The sequence below is a fragment of the Ictidomys tridecemlineatus genome, chromosome 1 (assembly GCF_052094955.1).
Source record: "Ictidomys tridecemlineatus isolate mIctTri1 chromosome 1, mIctTri1.hap1, whole genome shotgun sequence".
NCBI lineage: Eukaryota > Metazoa > Chordata > Mammalia > Rodentia > Sciuridae > Ictidomys > Ictidomys tridecemlineatus.
Window position 1 is genome coordinate 65,606,638 of NC_135477.1, and position 22,749 is coordinate 65,629,386.

At 31.4% G+C, this 22,749-nt stretch overlaps 1 protein-coding gene across 4 annotated transcripts in view; it reads left to right on the top strand.

Annotated features, from left to right (window-relative positions):
* Window positions 1-22,749, top strand: part of Pcdh15 (protocadherin related 15) — a 1,597,439-nt gene that overhangs the window by 1,248,624 nt on the left and 326,066 nt on the right. For all 4 annotated transcript variants that reach the window (XM_078041965.1, XM_078041960.1, XM_078041968.1 and 1 more), the window contains one exon: window positions 15,555-15,663. In XM_078041965.1, coding sequence (XP_077898091.1) covers window positions 15,555-15,663 — 109 coding nt within the window. The remainder of the gene's footprint in view (window positions 1-15,554; window positions 15,664-22,749) is intronic.

The window sequence follows — 22,749 nt, forward strand, 5'->3', positions numbered from 1 at the left end:
AATCACTCTGGAAAGTGTGTGGAGATTCCTTTAAAACTTAGGAATGGAATCACCATTTGACTCAGTTATCCCACTCTTTAGTATATACCCAACGGACTTAAAATCAGCATACTATAATGACAGAGCCACATCAATGTTTATAGCAGCTCAATTCACACTAACTAAGCTAGGGAGTCAATCTATGTGCACTTCAACAGCTTAATGGATAAAGAAAATATGGTACATACATAACTGAGTATTGCTCAGTCCTTAAGAAATATGACTTTATGCATTTTGCCAATAAATGGGTGGCTTTGGAGACTATCATACTGAATGAAATAAACCAATCCCTAAAAAACCAAAGGTTGAATATTCTCTCTGATATCTGGATGCTAACACACAAGAGGGGGGACTGGAATAAAAATTCAGTGGATTAGACAAAGGGGAATGAAGGGAAGAAGGGAGATAGGATTAGGAAAGACAGTGGAATGTACCTAACATGTTCCTGTGTACATATATGAATATACCACAGTGAATCTCACCATTGTGTACACCCACAAGTCTGGGATCCTAATTAGAATAATTCATACTTCATGTTTGTATAATATGTCAAAATGTACTCTACTGTCATGTATATCTAAAGTGAACAAATAAAATAAGTTTTAAAGAAAGATGTCACAGAAAAAAATGAGATTTATAAAGAATATGCAATTGCAAATGGAAGGTGTGCAAAGTATGAGATAAACTTAAGTCAAAGAGATCACAACTTACAATGCCTGGTACACTGTGTTTATTTGAAGACAAAAACAAATTTAAACTGGATAGTTGGAGAAAAATCAACAAAATCAAATATTTCATAGAATTTTTAGTGATTCCAAAGAAAAATTTATGCTTAGAGAACCCAAAATTTGGTCAAAATTTTATTTAATACTGAAATACTTAAAATTTGCATAGATAGAACTTATTTTATTACTCATTTTATTACATTTTATTACATTATTCAAGGTAATATACTAGTTGACTGTTGAAGACAAATAAATAATTCAAGTGTTGAAACAACTGTACGGGAGCATTAAAGCCAATGGAAAAAATATAAATACAAACCAATGCATTAATCTCAATGTATTGTCATTGAATATGGGAATCTGAAACAATGCTTAAAGTAAAGATACAGTATAAAAATTATAATCTGGTTTCCAATTCTCAAATGTTATTAATAATGGCAGCAGTTGTGGTATATCCATGTGTGTGTGTGTGTGTGTGTGTGTGTGTGTGTGTGTGTCTGTGTATGCATCCTTGGGGATCAGATGTATAACAAATTAGAGATATTAATAAGTGCAATTAGATGATCATTTCTGCTTGACATTCCATTGTCCTTATGTCCATTAATTTTATGTTTAGATTTACAATTTCACATTGGAAGTCAAAATTCCAATACTTCGTTTTCATAAACACACACACACACACACACACACACACACACACACACACACAAACACATAAACACACAGAGTCCTAAACTTTATTGCTCTCATATAACAGAAAAAAATGTTTTTATTTAAAGGGATTATAAATAAAAACAAGCTAAGATTTTTTAAATGATACAATGGAATAGAAGCAAGCTATCATTAAATTTTTAAAGAATAAAGTTTAGTAGATTCCCATTTAAGAAAAAGGGAGAAAGCAGAGATTTTCAAACTGGTTTCACTTCTTTTGAAAAAGTAAATTGAAAATATAAGTTGATGGAAAATAAATCTTTACTATTAAATTTTCTTTATACACTCTAATAATAAATTTAAAATATTATATAAATATAAAATTCAGAGATGAAAAACTCGGTAAACAAATCTAAAAGAAGATACATTTGCATACATGAAAGTGAAGATAACACCAAAAGGCAAACAATAAACAAAGTATTTAAAAGTCTAGAAATATTTGCCATGGAAATAAAATTTTTAGGTGCCAGAATTAAAAAGAATATAAACTAAGTAAATAAATAGGAGAAACAGAAATAAATCTATCAAATAAATCATGCTAGGAAGAAAATTCAAAATTAAGCTTTATACTTATTTAGCAATATTCTAGATATATATCATTGTCAATATTGATAAGTAGATGCAATTATAAACACTCATACAATACTGAGAAAGAAATAAATCATTGAAATCTATTTGGAAAGCCATCTGGCAATTTGTGCTATGGAGTTCAACATATTCTTATTCCTCAATAAGAAACTCCACATCTAAGATTATAACTAATGACATTGAACAGTAATGAATATATCATTTATGTTGCCAAAGTAATATAAGAAACAAATATCTAACTCTGAAAACTAATTATTGATAACATTTGTGAATGTTGTACATTATTGGAAATTGTGGTTTCAAATCATATTTATTTGCTTGGAATCATGATGATACATATAAGACAAAAATAATCAACCACAATGTAATGCAGTGAAATATCATATTGGTAAATAGGTAGATAAAGACAAATGAAAAACACAGGGAGACAATACCTCATAGCTGGCATGGTGGTACAGGAGACTGAGACAAGGGAATCATAAGTTCAAGGCCAGCCTCAGCGATTTAGCAAGGGCCTGAGCAACTTAGAGAGTCCATGTCTCAATATACAAAAAAATAAAAAGGGCTGGGATGTGGCTCAGTGGTAAAGTGAAACTGAGTTCAATTTCTGAATACTAAATTGCTGAGCTGTTGGACAATATGTGTGTGTGTGTGTGCGCATGAGCGTGTGGGCCTACATGCCTACTTACTACTCCTTCTTACAAGATAATCTAGATAATGCTTTCTTTATTCAGAAAGAAAATAATTTTTTTCCTATTTGCCTATAGATGTTTTCCATTGGCTAGTATATGAAAGCTGTACTCTTTTAAGGCATTTTAACAACTCCCCTCAAAATAGCTTTATAGGACTATTAATTAATCTATTCATCTATCTGCCTATTTCTCTTTTACTCCCCTATCCAGCCCTTATCAGAAACAAACACATAAAAAATCTATACCAATATTTAATCTATACCAATATTGCCTTTAACACCTGGATAAAATTTATTTTATTCAATCTGTTCATGCTTAAATATCTCTGATATTTGGTATTTTGCACAATTTCACCCATGATATTTAAACTTTTAAATTTTCTAACGGAGTTTTCTATGACTGTTTATTGATAAATATCATTACAAAACATTTTGTAATTTGACTTCTGGTAGATAACTTTAAGATGTCATACTTTTTACCATTAGCTCCTTCATATAAAACTCAAATGGAATTTATTTTATCCTGCTTGAACAATTTATAGATATTTTTGCAAACAACATTTTCTTAATACATTTATGTAGCTTATCTAGATATCAATAATTAAGAAATGTCACTGAAACATTTTATAATGAAAATATGGGGAATAGATTGATTCTAAAAGTGCAATGCATCTGAGTCTACAGAAAATGTGACTGAAGCTTCCTTTTCATAAAAGGAAATGTACACTTTATATAAATATTTAATTCTCTGGCACATTATCTTAAATTATATTTATGTGTAATCACTAAATAATTTATTTTGTAGGTTTTATATCTAACACTTGGCTTAAAATTTAATAGCAGTAATAGATATGTTTGTAAGACTACTTACACCATCTGAGAAGTCCTTCTCAGCGAAGCTTGTAAGTTCTTATCTCTTTTAATCCGCATTCCTGGCCTCATTATTTTTGCCTCTTGTTAAGTGTAGCAACTTGATAGCTTAAATATCTCACATTATAAGGAGAGTCTCAAAAGCCATCAATATTTGTATATGGATGTCCTGCAGAAGCCCGGTGAGCCAGGCTAGGGTCATAAGCCTTAAGAATACTCTAAATAAATCTAAAACTGGTAATCCTTTTATTCACAGTTTTGAATTCCTATGTGCTACATGTGTTATCCAATGCCATAGATACAAAAACAAAGAGGACTTAACCCTACCCTCAAGAAAGTTATATTCAAAGCAACTAAAACAGGAAAAACAAGAATATGTGAAAAATTCTGAAATGGATGAGAAAATTATTTTAATAAAATAAATAGTTAAGAAAATTTATGAGCTATATACCTCAGAGGGTATATATATATATATATATATATATATATATATATATATATATATAGAGAGAGAGAGAGAGAGAGAGAGAGAGAGAGAGAGAGAGAGAGATATAGCCAAGTATAAATGAAAAGAAAAGAGAAAAAGAAAGATAGGACTTTATTAAAATAAGGTAAATTAGGAATTTTCTTCTATATGACAATACTAATAGGGGTCAAACATAAGCCATAAGGGGTATGATACTTATAAATTCTTAAGTTGACAAAAGCCTTACATTCCATCAAACAGAGAACTATTATGAAACATGGAGAAAAGATACATAATTCAATGAAAAACACCTAAGACACATAAATCAATGCTTCAGAAATGTCCAATATCATAAATAGTTGTTTAACTTCATTTGTCATCAAGAGCATACAAATTGAGATAAAAATTCACACCTACCAGAATTGCTAACATTTTAAAAGAGAATAAAATTACAAACTGTGGCAAATGTTTGAAGTAATTCAAATTCTCCCACTCTATACTAATATTTTAACCTATGAAACCACTTTGAAAAATTGGCAGCAATCCAGCACATTCTCCAACTTTATTCTTAATGTTTACAGAAGCATGTGAATATGTATAAGACAGTCACAAATGTTTATAGCAGCATTATTCATATCAGCATGTAGTAGAAATAATTTAAAATCTATCATTTCTTTTAAAAATAATTTTAAAATGTTGGGATATTAGTTGTATAGTCTACAATCATTAAAACAAGTGTACTTAACAATGTGCATGGATCTCAGATGCAAGCATATCTTGCAAGAAATAAGAATAAAAAAGCCCTAGAAGATATACTCTATACTTCAATTTACATAAAACTCAAAACAAGTATGACATCTGTGATATGAGAAGTCATGTCATCTCTAAGATGGAAGGAAGAGTAGTAATTGGTATAGAATATTTTTAAATGGGCTACTGAGACTATATTCTATTTTATAATCTCAGTAGTGATTACATGAATGAAATAGAAATGTGAAAACAGAAAGGAAACTAACAATTTATTAAGGTATCATATTATTGAACTTTAATAAAAAGTTTGCTTATAAAGTAAATTGTATACTATACAATAGATTTGCTTGTGAATATTTCTCTTAGCAACATTTCTGAATATTTATGTAAGATAAATAACTCAGAGTACAATCATTAAGTACTTTCAAAGCTACAAGTACTTTCTAACCTCTTAACAGATATCATTATTTTTCCCCCAGAATTTAACCTACTTATTTTCTATTATAAATTTTTCAGACCATTTTTCTCCTAGGCCTTTAAATGTTTTAATTACTAGATTTGTTTGTGATCACTGATGATTTATTTGATATGAAAATACTTGCATTTTTTAATAAACCATTTCCTCATTTTCACTTATGTTATTTTCTAACCCATTTGTGATTTTCTCTTATTTTTATTTTTGATCCACTAAGATTTATTTTACAGAAAGTATGGAGTCAATATCTAATATAATTTTATCATAAAAGTTGTTAATTAGCCAAGCGTGGTTGGCTAATTACATGCCTGTAATCCCAGCGGCTCTGGGAGGCTGAGACAGATAAGCAAAAGCAATGATCAAAGCCTCAGCAAAAGCAATGATCTAAGCAACTCAGTGAGACCCTGTCTTTAAATTAAATACAAAATAGGGTTGGGGATAAGGCTCAGTGGTTGAGTGCCCCTGAGTTCAATCTCCCACCAAACAAAAGAAGTTGTTAAGCAATATTTAATCAGTCTTTATGAAAAAAAAATTCAGTATTTCTCCTACTGACTTGCACATTCATGTTTATCACATATATACTCAGTGGGAACATAAACTAATAAAATCACTTGGGAAAATAGTGTGCACATTACTCGGCTTCACTGATGTAAAAACATGCTTCTTCTCCCACTAAGTCATACTGCATCTGATAACTTTAAGACTTTGTTTTCTCCAAAATCAAATCAATAAAAAAGACTGCTTTGTTATAAATTTGTTATACATTGCGAATATATACATATATTATGCTATATGATATTAAATATCATTATATCTTATAATAAAATGTACATTATGTACTACAGGTTGTATAATATAATATTTATTAAAAATTATATATTATATTGTATGTACATACCTCTAAACTAGAGAGACTGAGAGAGAAGTTCTGAATTTTAATTATGATTTGATGATGAATTGAAGTCATCATGATGACACATGGAGGTACACAGTGGGCATCATATCATTTTTGTAATTGAAATACTCATGCAAGTGTGATGAGACTAAAATTGTAAACAAAGTTCTCCCAAGATTGTCTCTTCCTCTTCATAATAGAGCCATTCTACCCACTTAGTTTCTTATTTACTACTGACTTACAGTGTCCTGACTTGAAGATTTCCAGTAAGCAATGTGTTAATGAATGGAAGGCAAAGAACAAGAATATCTCAGGTTTGAGTCAATGTGAGGACTAGAACAGAAGAACCTCTTAAAGAAATGGTTAAGAATACCAAAAAAGGGCTATAAGGAATATTTTTATGCTCTATATACCCTCTTTGCAAATATCTATCAAATAGATGCAAGCCTTTAAATTTGAGGGTTTTTGAAACTAATTTCTGTAGCTGAATCCAATGTCTCTGATTGCAATATTGCTTAGAGTCTATGTTGCTTGGATAGTGTAAAACAAGTCCATAGGCTTGCAGTTTTTCCTGTAGGTTTTTATTCCTAGGATAAATCCTAAGAAGTAACAAGGGGGTTAACTCATAGCTAAGTATTTTCTTACCCTTCTGGGATTTATTTGAAGATCCAAGATATAGGAGAAACTTACTCCAGAGTTTTCTAATTTAAGAAGCAAAGAGAGATTCAAATAAGCAGTTTGAAAACATGGGCAGTATCAGCAAAAGTGTTCAAATACTCAGTTGAAAGGATATTCAAATACATATTTTGAAAATATATTCAGTCACAGTATAGAAAGCTTAATATATATCTAAAAACTGTGCATGCACAATGGAATAAAAAAGAGTATAATATTGAAGGGTCATAAAGTTACCTATGAAAATAATAAAATGATGGTGCTTTTTGTTAACTTATTGAGTTTTCTCTTTAATATATAACATTCAAATTAGTAGATAGGAGCTAATGGTATTTTCATGAATCATTGCTATGTGAGTATTCTACCTGTGGACTTTTCCATCCTCTTATAGAAATGGTAAATAGCAAGACTGTTTTGAAGACTTTAATATGACCCAGACATCGTTTTTATGTGCCATATAAACTTTAAAGTTCCCATACCACTCACCTTAATTAGTTACCCTTTTGAAATATTCACAGTTTGGAGAAGGTTTGAAATTTCTGATAACTTTTCCAGCTAATATGATATTTCTGCCACTTAAAAAAGGCAAAACTACACAAATAAAAGAAATGATTGGCCTCTTAAGGAAGTATGTTAAGTGTATTTGAATGATTAAGAATATATTTGATTTGTTATTCTTTTCTATTGTTTGTTAATACATAGAAACAAGCAAGAATCTGAGTGAATGCTTTCGAAAACTTCTAGAAAACAGTATACTTGTAATATAATGTTAGATGAGTATAATACTATCCACTGACATTTCTTACAAGCACTTTAAATCTTTTGTTAATGGGACTCTATAACAGATTTAAAATATAAATTAAATATTAAGTTTGAGTGGATATTTAAAGAGAAATGTCTACATAATTATAAAGAACATAAAATCAATAGTCAATTTAATAATAAATAATATTTTCAATCATTTTGATATTAAACTATAAAATTCACTGAAATTTTAAATTATTTTTGTCAGTGATAGAAAACTTATGGCCTGGCATTTTTTATATTTTGCATATATCCTTTTCACATACTAAATACAGAGAAAACATCAAAATAATAATAAAATTATATGCCTAAAATTACAAAAATAGGTTTGATATTTCAAACAAATAATACTAAAAATTCTAATAATTGGATATAATAGTCAAGTAAGATTATTATGCAATAGAAATGTGTGATAATAAGAGTTTAGCTTCATTTTCAGAGATGTATCCAAATATATTCTTCCTTAGGGATTTGAATAATGTCTTGGGGATTAGATTGTTATTATTTTGTCATTGATTTTAACATATTTTGGCAAGTTCAGTATTCTCTTAGGTATATTTTACTCAAAAGAATTTTTTTGAATGTAAAAATGAAAGACATTTTTAGCATTTATACAGGGTTTCTTTTATTGGCATCTCAACCAGTACCAAAGGCTTTAATAATGAGTCTTATATCAAATATGGGTTCTTATTTTCAAAATATATAGACCTATAGACTTGTACAGTGATAGATATTAATTAACATAAGCAAAATGGAAAAAATATTTAATACATAAAGACCTAAATAAAAAAGATTGGCATAAAACAGAATTAAAAATCAAATGAGTTGGCCTTTTAACATAGAAATGATATGATATGAGTGATATGGCAGAGTTCTGTGGATCATTACTTCTGTCTGCCTGATACAAGTTAAAATGGTCCAGGTATTCAATCTGGAATCTCCATGTTACCTTTAAATATATAGTTTATAAAAGGGAATAGCTTGAACACCTTTGAGTAAAGAGAGTAGAAATTTTCTTAAACCTGCAGAAAAGTTTTCAGAATACTTCTTTTGTGATTACTAGCTAAGATTATTTTCTGTATTGTTTATATGATAGAATTTGGACTGAAATTTTTTTCAATCTGGTAATGAGGTTGTGTGAGAAGTAGTGAAACCACATTCACCTCAAAACTTTGTCTTCTCAGTAGAATACAATAATTGTTCATGAGCACATTGTTTTAGACCAATTCAAAAACAAGATCTCTCTCTCTCCAGACAGACTCATGAACATGAAATATGTACTACCAATGGGATAATATTGATCTTTTTTTTATTTTTGGTACCCAGGATTAAACTCAGGGGCACGTAACCACTGAGATGCATCCCCAGCCCATTCTTGTATTTTATTTAGAGATGGGGTTTCACTGAGTTGCTTAGCACCTCTCTAAATTGCTGAGACTGCCTTTGAACTTGCGGACCTTCTGCCTGTCCCCTGAGCTGCTGAGATTACAAGCATGTGCCACCATGCCCAGTTAATAATATTGAGCTTTATAATCATTGAATTATACAGTCATTTTACAGGTGATAATCATTTCATTGCTATTAGTTTCTATTCTTACATTCACATTACGAACCTCTTTATGTGGACCGAATCCATGTAAAGATAAGATCAGGGAATGTAATTCTGAATGGTTTAAACTGTGAAATACAAATCTGCTCTCCTATGTACTCCCAACATAACACCTATCAGCCCGAATAGAATTCAAGAGACAGGACTGCTCAAAGACAAATGAGGCTATAAAGCAGCTTCACTTCTGAGGCAAAGTACAACAGAGGCTTCCAGGGTTTGAGTGGCCTTTTTAGGTATTTTCTGGAATTCAACCTGATTATGAAAATTTGTTGAAATCTGTGAGGCACTAGTGTGATGGTTATAAAACTAAATATACTTTCTGCTAACAAGGGTTTGGTAAAGTAATAGTTATAGCTATTATATCATAATAGAGGAACATTTTGATCCTCTCCATAAATAATACTGAAGTGCATTCAATCTATGGGTGGATTTTTTAACCTCTTTAACATATACTTCCTCTATAATCTAGACAGTAAAATCAGAAGCTGAAATAAATGAAGAGGACAAGAGAAGAATAAACAACAGTAATTACTATTTGCAAAGAATCTGTTCTTCAGAGGAAACAAATCTCTGAAACTATTGCCTTTACCCAAGAGCTCTGAAAATTTTTCTGACAGTAATAGTAACACTCTTCTTGGTAGTGGGTACTCTGAAACTTATTAGAGAATGGTGATCTCTTACCACCTTGAATAATTCATTAGAATATAAATTGACACAAATGCATTCAATCAACTATTGGCCAAATTCTCTGATTGCATGAATTGCATTTGCCAGCAAGAAGAATTCTGTTCACTTCATAGGACAGAATTTAAAAAATAAAAGGGAAGCAAGTAAAGTATTTCTAAGTGTTTTACATAATTGAACTTATTTAACCCATGCATTAGTCTAATGAAAGAGACCCAATGATTATATTTCCAATTTTATAGATGAGAGAAATTAAGAGAGGTTAACATGCCCATATTTTACAGCTAGTAAAGTAAGGGAACTAGAATTTGAAATCAGAGGTGGCTGGTTCCAAAATCTGACAACATTCTGCCTCTCTCTGAACTAAAGGTGAAAGGAATATGAAAAAAGAATACCTAAAGGATATCAATTGATAATTATAAAATAAATTCAATATTATTTTCTCTATTGTTTAAAAAATATGTCTCTTTCTGTTTTTTTTTCTTCCAGAGGGTTATAATGATCTAAATTTCAGTTATTCAAGCTGAAGTTTTCCTATAGGACAGGCAGATCTCTTTCTGAATCCCACTATCACCCTGTGACACCTCTTTCTCCCTGCTCCCACTCCCAAGAACTGCAAGGATATGCAATTGTACACCTATGTGTACAGAAGCTGGGGTTCTCCTACCCTAGACCAGAGGTTCTAAATTTTAGCTTGTATCAAAACATCTGGTGCAATTGTTAAAACTCAATACCTAATGTTTCTGATTCAGCAGACTGGAAAAGAAGCAGAGAATTTGTATTATTTGTAAGCAAGCCAATATACCACTATCTACACTCTATTCTTGACCCAATGATATAGATTGATATTCTAAGCTCAGTGTCCTAGAGATTCTGCCTCAAAAGTAACTTGGAGAAAAGGGATTTTTTATTATAAGGATATTATATTTTTAGGAAATTGAAGACATTTCTGAATATTCTGTTTTCCTCTCAATTTTATTATTTTTTCACTCTATTATTTTTTTCTCAATTCTTATAGGGGGCAGGGTTTACATTGTTCTTAAAAATACTTAAGCTGAATAATTTGCTCATTTACTGTCAATTCTTCAGCTTCATCTTAAATAATACACAATTTTCAGTATATCTTAATGTATATATTAGTAATTGTAAAAATTCTCAGGATTCAATGATCACCACTCATTTGGGAGGTAATCTTGGATATTATTTATGTTTGAGAATGCATTTTTTTCATCTTTAAACCTCATTTTTTAAACTTTTAATGGTAACAGAGGAAAAAAATCTATTAGGGTAAGTTGCTAGTTCCTGTAAGTTAAGGCAAACTATGAATCATAATAAGTTATTTTAAAACATTATTTCTCCCAAATTTCCAGAAATTGATAGAAACATTTACCTAGAAAATTTCTTTATTTTCCTTACTGTAAATTTATTCATTTATTTATAAAATTAAAAATAGTGCAGCCATGTTAATGACATAATCAAACAGTACTTAATGATTTTAGGTAAAATATCTTCCTCCCATCTACTCTCACTTCCAGACCCAGTATCCAAAAATATTCATGCTTTGCTATTTCCAATTTTTACTTCTGATGATTATTAATATAGTTAGACATGTTGTAATTTTTTCTTCTTCTTTCTTCACTTCTTACCATATGACATTTATTAACAAGAAACAATATAGTTGAGAAATGTAATTAACACTTCTCCTTCCTTCCCTGTTGACTTTGCTGTTATTTTTGGTTTTCCTTTTGTTTATTTAACTTTAAGTAAGACAATTAAAACTCCACTGCTTATTTCACCAACTGTAGATGTTCTTTGGAGAGGATTTTAATTTACATGGCTAATTATCAAAACTAAAACTTTCATGGATTAGTAACTTGGCAGCTCTACAGAAACAAGGAGAGAAAAGATGGTCAGATTGGACACCTCAGTATTGCAGGGTTGTTTTTTTTCACACTTACCACTCTATAGAAAAACTCACATTTTACTTTTTAAAATTGCAAATAGGAAACTTAGGTATTTCAAATAGTCAGAAAATATTTGGGATTTCTGGGTATATTTCTCTGACCATAGGAAGCAGATTAGGACTACAGAAAATACTCAGAATTGAAATCCTTTCTCAGGGTCTGAGTAGTGCCACACTTTTGAAAAGATGCCATATATTTCATTAGCTGAACTGGGAATAAAGGAGCTTAACTATAAATTGACTTTGGCTGATATAAATACATTCCTTTAACACAGAACTAGGAACAGTTGCCTAATATTTAACTCTTATTTCAAACATACATATTTTGACAAGGCTTAGACTTTTTCAGTTTAGAAATGAATACAAGTATTATATGTGAAAAGAACCAACCATTGGAAAGATGTGTGTGTGTGTGTGTGTGTGTGTGTGTGTGTGTGTGTGTGTGCACGAATAAAAGAGAGATGAAGAAAGTGAGCATGAGGGAAATGAAGCAGGGATATGTTTAGTGAGTGTTTTGTTTGTATGAAAGAAACAACAATTAGTTGGGTGTAATGAAGTTACTTTGATATTGATTTGATATTTTCATGTTTCTGAATTCGCAGAGAATAGAATATTAGTTAAGTTGCTCCTACCAATAGTTGATTGTTTTCAGAAAAGTATGGTTAGTCTTAGAAGTATGGTTAGTCTTAGAAAGCATGTTAGTGAACTTGAAAACCCCTAAGATTTATATAGTATCTAAATTATTGGTCAATAATCATCCTTAATTGTGATAATTCTCATGAAAATAAGTATTGCACATGATAGTTTAATATCAGTATTCTTTTTAGCATTTCATCAGTATGCATTTATACTGAGAATTGAAACTATTGCTTTAGCAAGACATAAATGATGTATTTCAATGTTCTGTCACTTGAAAAAAATAATTTGAAATATCATTGAAGTATTTCCTCAGAATGTGAAGTTGTCAGATACTAAGAGAGATTTTTATTTCCCTTTAGAATTACCTCTTACATATTGGGGCCCAGGGTTGCAAAAATTTAAAGTGGTGTTTCCCAAAATATGTTCTAAAGATATTAGTTCAAAGAGATGTTAATGAATGTTTCTAGCAATTGTACACACAATGCCATGTCTTTAGGGAGTCATTACACAAATTAGCATACTTAAGTCTCTGAGAAGCTCTTCCTTGCTCTAGATCAACTTTTTAACACTTTATTTATTACCATGATTCACAAATTGATCTGTACAAAAATATTTTCACTTATCCAACATATATATTATTGCATTTTCATTCTTCATTTTTTTCCAGCATTCAGATTATTCATATAGGAGTTAGTAAATTATGTGTCACTTACTTCCTTTTTAAAATAAAGTTTTATTGAAACATTTATGTCCACTTGTGGCTCTTATGCCATAATGGAGGAGATGAGAGACTGCAACATAAACTTATGGCTGACAAAGTGTATATATATTGCTTATCTGGTTCTTTTTCAATAGGAAAAACTTTTTACAAGTGTTGATAGCAAAATAAAATACCACTGGACATCAAATTGGAAAACACCAGCTTACAATATCTATTATAAATTTTGAAGACCATTATAAATTAAGTACTTAAAACTACATAATATATAACTAATTTTTTCATTGTTATTTATGTATTTTTAAATTTGTTCTAATTATACATGATAGCAGAATGCATTTCAATTCGTTGTCCACAAATGGAGCACAACTTTTCATTTCTCTGGTTGTACATGATTTAAAGTCGCACCACATGTGCAGTCATACACATATCTAGGTAATTATATTTATCTTATTCCACCATCTTCCTACCCATATATCCCTTCCCCTCCCTCCCTCCCCTTTGCCCTATCAAAGATTCTCCATTCTCCCCATGCCACTGCCCACTCTGTCATTATGTGTCAACATCCACTTTTCAGAGAGAATATCCAGGCTTTGGTTTTTTGGGATTGGCTTACTTTGCTTAGCATGATATTCTCCAACTTCATCTGCAAATGCCATAATTTTATTCTATTTTAATGTTGAGTAATATCCCATTGTGCATATGTACTACAGTTTTTTATCCATTCATCTATTGAAGTGCATTTAGATTGCTTCCAAAGTTTAGCAATAGTGATTTTTTAAGTCCTTAGGGTATAGACAGAGGAGTGGGATAGCTGGGTCAAATATTGGTTCCATTCCCAGCAGGACTCTCCATACTGCTTTCCATACTGGTTGCACCAATTTGCAGTCCCACCACCAATGTATAAGTTACTTTTTCTCTACATACTAACTAACACTTATTGTTGCTTATATTGATAACTGCCATTCTGACCAGAAGGAGATGAAATCTTAGAGTAGTTTTGATTTGCATTTCTCTAATTACTAGAGATGTTAAACATTTTTTCATATATTTTTATGTTTGTTGATTAGTTCTATATCTTTTTCTGAGAAGTGTCTGCTCAGCCCCTTAGTGCATTTATTGATTGTTTTTTTTTTTTTTGGTGTGTGTGTGTGTGTGTGTGTGTGTGTGTGTGTGTGTGTGTATGTGTGTCTGTTAAGTTGTTTGAGTTCTTTATATATCCTGGAGATTACTTTCTATCTGATGTGTGTGTGGCAAAAATTTCCTCCCAAAATGTAGGCTCTCTCTTCACCTCATTGATTGTTCTTTTGCTGAGAACAAGCTTTTTAGTTTTAATCCATTCTACTCATTGATCCTTGATTTTATTTCTTGCATTTTATGAGTCTTATTAAGGAAGTTGAGGGCCAGATCCATCATGATGAAGATTTGGGCCTACTTTTTCTTCTAGTAGATGTAGGCTCTCTTGTCTAATTTCTAGGTCCTTGATACACTTTGAGTTGAGTTTTGTGCATGGTGAGAGATAATGAATTAGTTTTATTTTGCTGCATACGGATTTCCAATTTTCCCAGCACCATTTGTTGAAGAGGCAATCTTTTCTCCAATATATATTTTTGGTGCCTTTGTCTAGACTGAGGTAAATGTTTTTATGTGGGTTTATCTTTGTGTAATCTATTCTGTACCATTGGTCTAAAGTCTACTTTGATGTCTATACCTGCTATTAACTAATTTTAATAATATAAAACTCAAATAATGTGACTTTGATACCTATCAGTGTCAGTTTTTTGAAACTATTAGAATGCAGTTGAACTAATTAATGCATATTTTTGAAGTTTATCAAATTAATGTAATTTATATAAAAATGTAAAGAAATATTTAGGATGGAGACAATATAAACATTTCAAGTATTTTCTAAAGCAGAAAGAAAAACTTCATATCAGAACATTTTATAGCCTTCATCTTAAAAAAACACAACCTCTAGAAAATTTAAGGATGTATTATAATCATCTTTTCTCATTTTCCCCATATCAAATTCTATGTACAGATTACTATGTCTTTTCATTTTTAATTTTCAGGCACCTTGCTTCCTCTTCACATTCAAAGTTAAGTATTGTAAGGTCTAAAACCATGAGTCCTAACATTTATTTTAACTACTAGATCAGATGCTCTATAGGTGGTCAGACTAAAATATATCAATGTCAATTCTTCTGAAAGTATTAGAATGCAGCTGAACTAATTTCTGAATTTTTTTCTAGGAAGAACTGAACCCCATTGTTGTTACTCCACCAATCCAAGCCATTGATCAGGACCGGAATATTCAGCCACCATCAGATAGGCCCGGCATCCTCTATTCCATCCTTGTTGGTGCGTATTTCTAATGTTTTATATTATCAGTAATCACTGTAGAATTATGATGAAATACTTTCAAACTAAAGAAAATCTTTTTAATGATAAAGTTTCTTATATTGAAATTGATTGTTGCATTTATATATAAAAATTTAGATGTAATAATATAAAGTCTTTCTTATTCATAGTTTTAGCAAAATATATAAAACAATTTAAAATACTTTTACAAATGGAGCAAAATAAGTCATTAACACATTGGTAGTTTTATCCATCAGATCTCATAAATCGTTCTTTAGGAAAATTTTTTAAAAATCAAAGGAAAACATATTTTTTGTTCTACTTATATCTTGCCATTGGTTGGACACTATACAGGATTCTGATAAAATATAACTGAATTAAATAATGACAATTTTGGAGACATATGGGAGAAGGAAAAAGATCATGAATAGCCTAGGGTTCACAATGCATTATATGCTTGACAATTTTTCTTGGAAAAATTCCTCAAAAGGTGTCCTAATTTTATTTATATATATATATAATTTTGCAAAAAGAAAAAATAATAATTTGATTATGCTATTCTTAAACTGCTTTTGATAAACTATGCATGTTGCTGATTTACATGGTTTTTAGGTTTTAGAGGGAAAGAGGCATTAAAGATGAACCACACATCTCTTAAGAAGGCCTGCTTTTAAGTTGTGCTTGGAAAACAACTTCAGTGGAGTTCAATACTCCCTTTAAATTTTATTGTCTCCTGGACTCACAGCATGTGTGCTTATATTCATGCACAATGACCAGTAGAATTTAGACAGATTCTATAATATTGTATCATGTTGTGCTTAAAAATTCTATTTGTAAATAAATTCAAGTAATTCTGTTAAAAACTTTTAGTATTTATTTCTTATGAATGTAAGACTCTTTTAAGTTTATAGAGGTTTTTATATAGATAACAGGAAATAATGTTTATTTCATTAATTGAAGGCTTGGTAATATAGTGATCAATATGCTAAATGCAGTACACTCAGAGATGAGAGATAAAATGTTCTAGGTTAGGAAGAGGAGGAATTTGAGGATAGGAAGAGGTCAAAAAGTACATTAAAACACATTGCTTCATGGTAATATAAATATAATTTGAACCACATATCCTGTGGTTTCATGAGAAGGCAGCATTGAACATTTCTAAAAGGATTGTTTTGGAAAAGTCATTTCAGCAGGAAAATTCTGGTTTCCAGTTGAAAATGGAAAAAAAAATCTAGGTAAGTTATTTAGCATATGCAAAAGACAAAGGACAAATTTTAAAAATAGACTAAGAGAACAATTCTATTTAAAGTGGACTATCATTGAATGGCATTCAAAGATTTTTTTCAGTTTAAAAAATTACATTTGTTTTGTGTTTCAGAAAATCAGCATCCAGTCTATGAAGTAAGGCAGTTCGCTATACAAAACACATAGAAATACACAATAGAGCACAATACACAATAGAGAAAAAAGTTAGTGCTCAATGTGTATTAGTTGGTGGTGTTATTATCATCAGAAAGAAAAGTAAAGCATATTGCCTAAATCACATCAAACTCATGAATAGAAGCACACAAACAAAAAACACTTACATGATCAAAGAGTATTTCCTTAGGTCTGCTTTCATTTAGTATGTCAAAACCCTTGATTTTTCTTAAGTCCTTTCAAATAATTGTGAGCATATATCTTCCTCATGGCTAGCCCTTGGTTACCATGTAGAGAGCTCCTGTCCTGCTTCAAGACCTTATAGATAGTTTCTGTATACTAGATGTGAAGATACAGATGTTGACATCTGATAAGGTCATGTAATAATTGTTGGCCTTACTAGCATTAAAATCAATGGTGGAATTATTACCACTGAAATTGATCACTGCAATCCAAGTCAACTTTGCCCCCTTGATTTGTTATTTCCTATGGTGTGTTTAATGACATTTTGTGCAAAATAAACAGTGCAGGGATGTGATTTGTAGGGCTAATCAAAGTGACAGATATTAGAATAATAATTTATAATTACTCCTTGCTTTAAAAATTGAGTCTTAAAAATTTTTTCTCCTAATAAGGTGAATTTATAAAAGTGAAACTCTGATTGACACCCAATCAATGGCCTTATCCAGCCTAACTATTAGGATGATTGGAATATATACTGCAGGAAGAAATTTTACACAAAACAAAACAAACTCTAATGATAAATACACATTTTCTGAATGAACTATAAATTTCCATAAAGCAATCATAAATATAGATGGGTTGGACTAGTTTTCTTTGGGTACTTATGATTTCAAAAACATCAAATTATAAATTTAAGAAAATTCCTCACTATTGTTTTACTTAGTACTATACATTAAAGTCACTATGGTTATGATATTGGACAATAATTTTTAGTCATTTAAGGATATATTTCATATATATTCAGCATAAATAGTCAAGTAAAGATCTCTGAAAATTTATTGCTCACTACCATTTGAATGAATGTTCTACAAACATCCCTACATATAGACTTGGTCCCTTGTGTTGTAGTTTTGGAGGTTCTGTGGACTCCTAAAAACTTCATAGGGTTGTTCCTAGGCCATTAGCATGTCCTTCAAAGTTACTGTTGCCACCAATTTCTTCCTCTTTCTGGTTCCTGGATCAAGATCTGAGCACTAGCTCTGACTTGGACAGGCAACACTATCATCTATTATTCTCATTAGAGGCCTGAACCTGGGGTCATCCAACCTTGGACTTAAACCTCTGAAACTGTAAGCTAAAGTTATTTCCTTTCAGAGACTCAACATGGCGATGGGTGGGGAAGCAGTGTTTTCAGTACCTCCTCAGCCACGCAGACAGAGAGACACATCAGAACGTTCGGATTCTACCTGCTGAGAAACTCCCAGCAAAATTCTGCTGAAGTGAGACCTAGCTGGGGAATTTGGGATTATTTGAGGTGACAGCTTGCCCTGGACAGGTGAATCTCGGCCACCCTGCTCGGAGGTCCGGGCCACTTGTGCCTGGCGACCAGCGCAGAAAGAGGCGTTTCAGTAGGAGAGGACAACCACCCCATTCACTATATACTCAAAAAAAAAAAATACTTGGAAATCAACCTAACAAAAGAGGTGAAAGATTTATACAATGAAAACTACAGAACCCTAAAGAGAGAAATAGAAGATCTTAGAAGATGGAAAGATGTACCCTGTTCATGGATAGGCAGAAATAACATCATCAAAATGGCGATATTACCAAATGTTCTCTATAGGTTTAATGCAATGCCAATCAAAATCCCAATGGCATTTCTTGTAGAAATAGATAAAGCAATCATGAAATTCATATGGAAAAATAAAAGACCCAGAATAGCAAAAGCAATTCTAAGCAGGAAGAGTGAATCAGGCAGTATAGCGATACCAGACTTCAAACTATACTACAGAGCAATAGTAACAATAACAGCATGGTACTGGTACCAAACAGGCAGGTGGACCAATGGTACAGAATAGAGGACACAGAGACCAACCCACAAAATTACAACTTTCTTATATCTGACAAAGGTGCTAAAAGCATGCAATGGAGAAAAGATAGCATCTTCAACAAATGGTGCTGGGAAAACTGGAAATCCATATATAACAAAATGAATCTGAATCCCTTTCTCTCAATATGCAGGAAAGTTAACTCAAAATGAATCAAGGAGCTTGATATCAAAACAAAGACTCTGCATCGGATAGAAGAAAACATTGGCTCCGATCTACATACTGTGGGGTCAGGCTCCAAATTCCTTAATAGGACACCCATAGCACAAGAGTTAAAACAAAGAATCAACAAATGGGACTTACTCAAACTAAAAAGTTTTTTCTCAGCAAGAGAAATAATAAGAGAGATAAATAGGAAGCCTACATCCTGGAACAAATTTTTACTCCTCATACTTCAGATAGAGCCCTAATATCTAGAGTATACAAAGAACTCAAAAGTTAAACAATAAGAAAACAAATAACCCAGTTAATAAATGGGCCAAGGACCTGAACAGACACTTCTCAGAGGAGGACATACAAACAATCAACAAGTACATGAAAAAATGCTCACCATCTCTAGCAGTCAGAGAAATGCAAATCAAAACCACCCTAAGATACCATCTCACTCCAGTAATATTGCAGCCATTATGAAGTCAAACAACAACAAATGCTGGCGAGGATGTGGGGAAAAGGGTACACTAATACATTGCTGGTGGGACTGCAAATTGGTGTAGCCAATGTGGAAAGCAGTATGGAGATTCCTGGGAAAGGTGGGAATGGATCCACCATTTGATCCAGCTATTCCCCTTCTCGGATTATTCCCTAAAGACCTGAAAAGAGAGTACTATAGGGATACTGCTACATTGATATTCACAGCAGCACAATTCACAATAGCTAGATGCCCTTCAATACATGAATGGATAAAAAAATGTGGCATTTATACACAATGGAGTATTACTCTGCACTACAAAATGACAAAATCATGGCATTTGCAGGGAAATGGATGGCACTAGAGCAGATTATGCTAAGTGAAGCTAGCCAATCTCTAAAAAACAAATGCCAAATGTCATCTTTGATATAAGGAGAGCAACTAAGTACAGAGCAGGGAGGAAGAGCATGAGAAGAAGATTCACTTTAAACAGGCATGAGAGGTGGGAGGGAAAGGGAGAAAGAAGGGAAATTGCATGAAAATGGAAGGAGACCCTCATCATTATACAAAATTACATATAAGAGGAATTGAGAGGAAAGTGGGAAAAAAACAAGGGAGAGAAATGAAGTACAGTAGATGGGGTAGAGAGAGAAGATGGGAGGGGAAGGGAGGGGGGATAGTAGAGGATAGGAAAGGCAGCAGAATACAACAGACACTAGTATGGCAGTATGTAAAAACATGGATGTGTAACTGATGTGATTCTGCAATCTGTATATGGGGAAAAATGAGAGTTCATAACCCACTTGAATCAAATGTATGAAATATGATATGTCAAGAGCTATGTAATGTTTTGAACAACTAATAATAAAAAAATAAAAATAAAATCATTAAATACAAAAAAGTTGTTTCCTTTCATAAGTAGCCTATCTCAGATTTCTTGTCATAGTGACACAAAACCATATCATTCCACAAAAAGAATGAAAAAAATGGGAAACACTTCTTAGAAATTCAAATCAACTTTGTCAAAATTTTAGAAATTAAGCAAGGTTTATAGTAACTCAGGAAGTGTGTCTTTAAAGAAGAATAGCTAAATGTAGTAACAACATAAATTATGAGGCCTTTTTTCAGTTAGATGTCACACCTATGCACTGTAGCTTAGCAACCTTAATTTCCAGCATGGTTTGGCAGCCATAAAGTACTTTCAAAGTCTCATTCACCAAGAATCATTATTACATAAATTATCTGTTGGTTCCCTGGAAGCTTGTTTTAGATCACCCAGGGAAAAATGCCTTCTCCCAGAGGGATATTTACCAAAACAATTACAGAAAAGTGTTTTATTTTTGTGGCTGCCTAAAATGATAGATCATAGTTAAGGGAAACAATAGACCAATCAAAAAGCTTTGTACATTATTATTACTGTGTGTATATATGTGAATGCATGACCAATGTGATTCTGCAACCTGTATACTCAGAAAAATGAGATATTATATCCCATCTGATTCAAATGTATGATATGTCAAGGTCATTGTCCTGTCATGTGTAACTAATTAAAACAAAACAAAACAAAACTTTGTAGGAAAAGGTAAAGAATTGTGTCCATAGGGGATTTTTAAAGGATTCAGCATATTTCTGGGAATTCAGAGAAATAATAACAAGAATCATACTCTTGAAAAGGCTCTACATTCTATCATTTCTGGCCAACCTCGAGACTCCACAAAAAGTAATATGTAAATGTTAAAATGGGGTTTCATGTGGAAAACTTGAGGAAAAATAAACATGTGATCCAACATACATAAAGAACTCCTGAGCAAGAATTAGGAAATTCATTTGCTCCATTTGTGTAAAAAATATTATTTTTAACAATTAAAATAATAATTACTGTATCAATAATATTTTTAAAGTAATAATTATTGTCTAACTTCAATAGTCATATATCCCAAAGAATATAGACTTTAGAATGTTAATATGAAAATATCAGAATAAAAATAAGCACAACTATAGTAAACTTAAATTAGTAAACTCTGTGGAATATTAATATGATTTCTAGAGTTGTTACAGAATACTATTTGTAAAGTCTAATTATAAACAAAATTATAAAACCAGAAAAAAAATAATACAATGGCCAATACAGAAAAAGAAATATCAATGGAATACGTTCTTGATGAAGCCAGACTCTGAACTCATTAGACAAAGATTTCAATCTCTGATTTTAAATGCAAGAAGAGAGCTAAATAACTTTACTTTTAGCTAAATATGCTTTACTTTTCTTTCTGATGATAATAACACCACCAACTACTACATATTGTGCAAATAACTAAATAAAAGCATGAGAACAATGTCTTGTCAAAGAGGAAATGGCAAAAATAAATTTAATTATTAAAAGGAACTAAATAAAATAAAAAGTATTTCTGAAATAAATGTTTCACTAGAGATACTAAGTAGCAAAGTTAAGTAGTAAGAAGAAACAACCAGAAAATGTGAGGAAAGATCAACTGACATGAAATCTAAGGAGCAGAAAGAAAAAAGAATGAAGAAAACTGAAAGTAACCTCAGAAGCTTGTGGGACAGCATTTGTTATAACAAATATGGAAAGTAAGAGTTTTGTAAAGAGTAGAGAGAAAGAATGTGTGGATAAATAATGGCCCAAAACTTCATGGATTTGGGAATAATGTTTATCTACACATCCTAGAAGCTGTATAAACTTAAATTAGGATATATTGAAAGGGATTGTAACCAAATGCATAGGTACATCCTAATGAAAATGCCAAGTCACACAAGGAGAAATCTTTATTTTTCAATTTTTTATTTATTTATTTTTTTATTTGTAGCACTGGGAATCAAAGGCAGGACCTTGCATATGCTAGGCAAGGGCTCTACCACTGAGCTATGACCCCAACCCTCAAAACAATGTTGAAAGCCATTAAAAAAAAGAACAATTTTTCATAACAATTCATCCTCAATAAGATC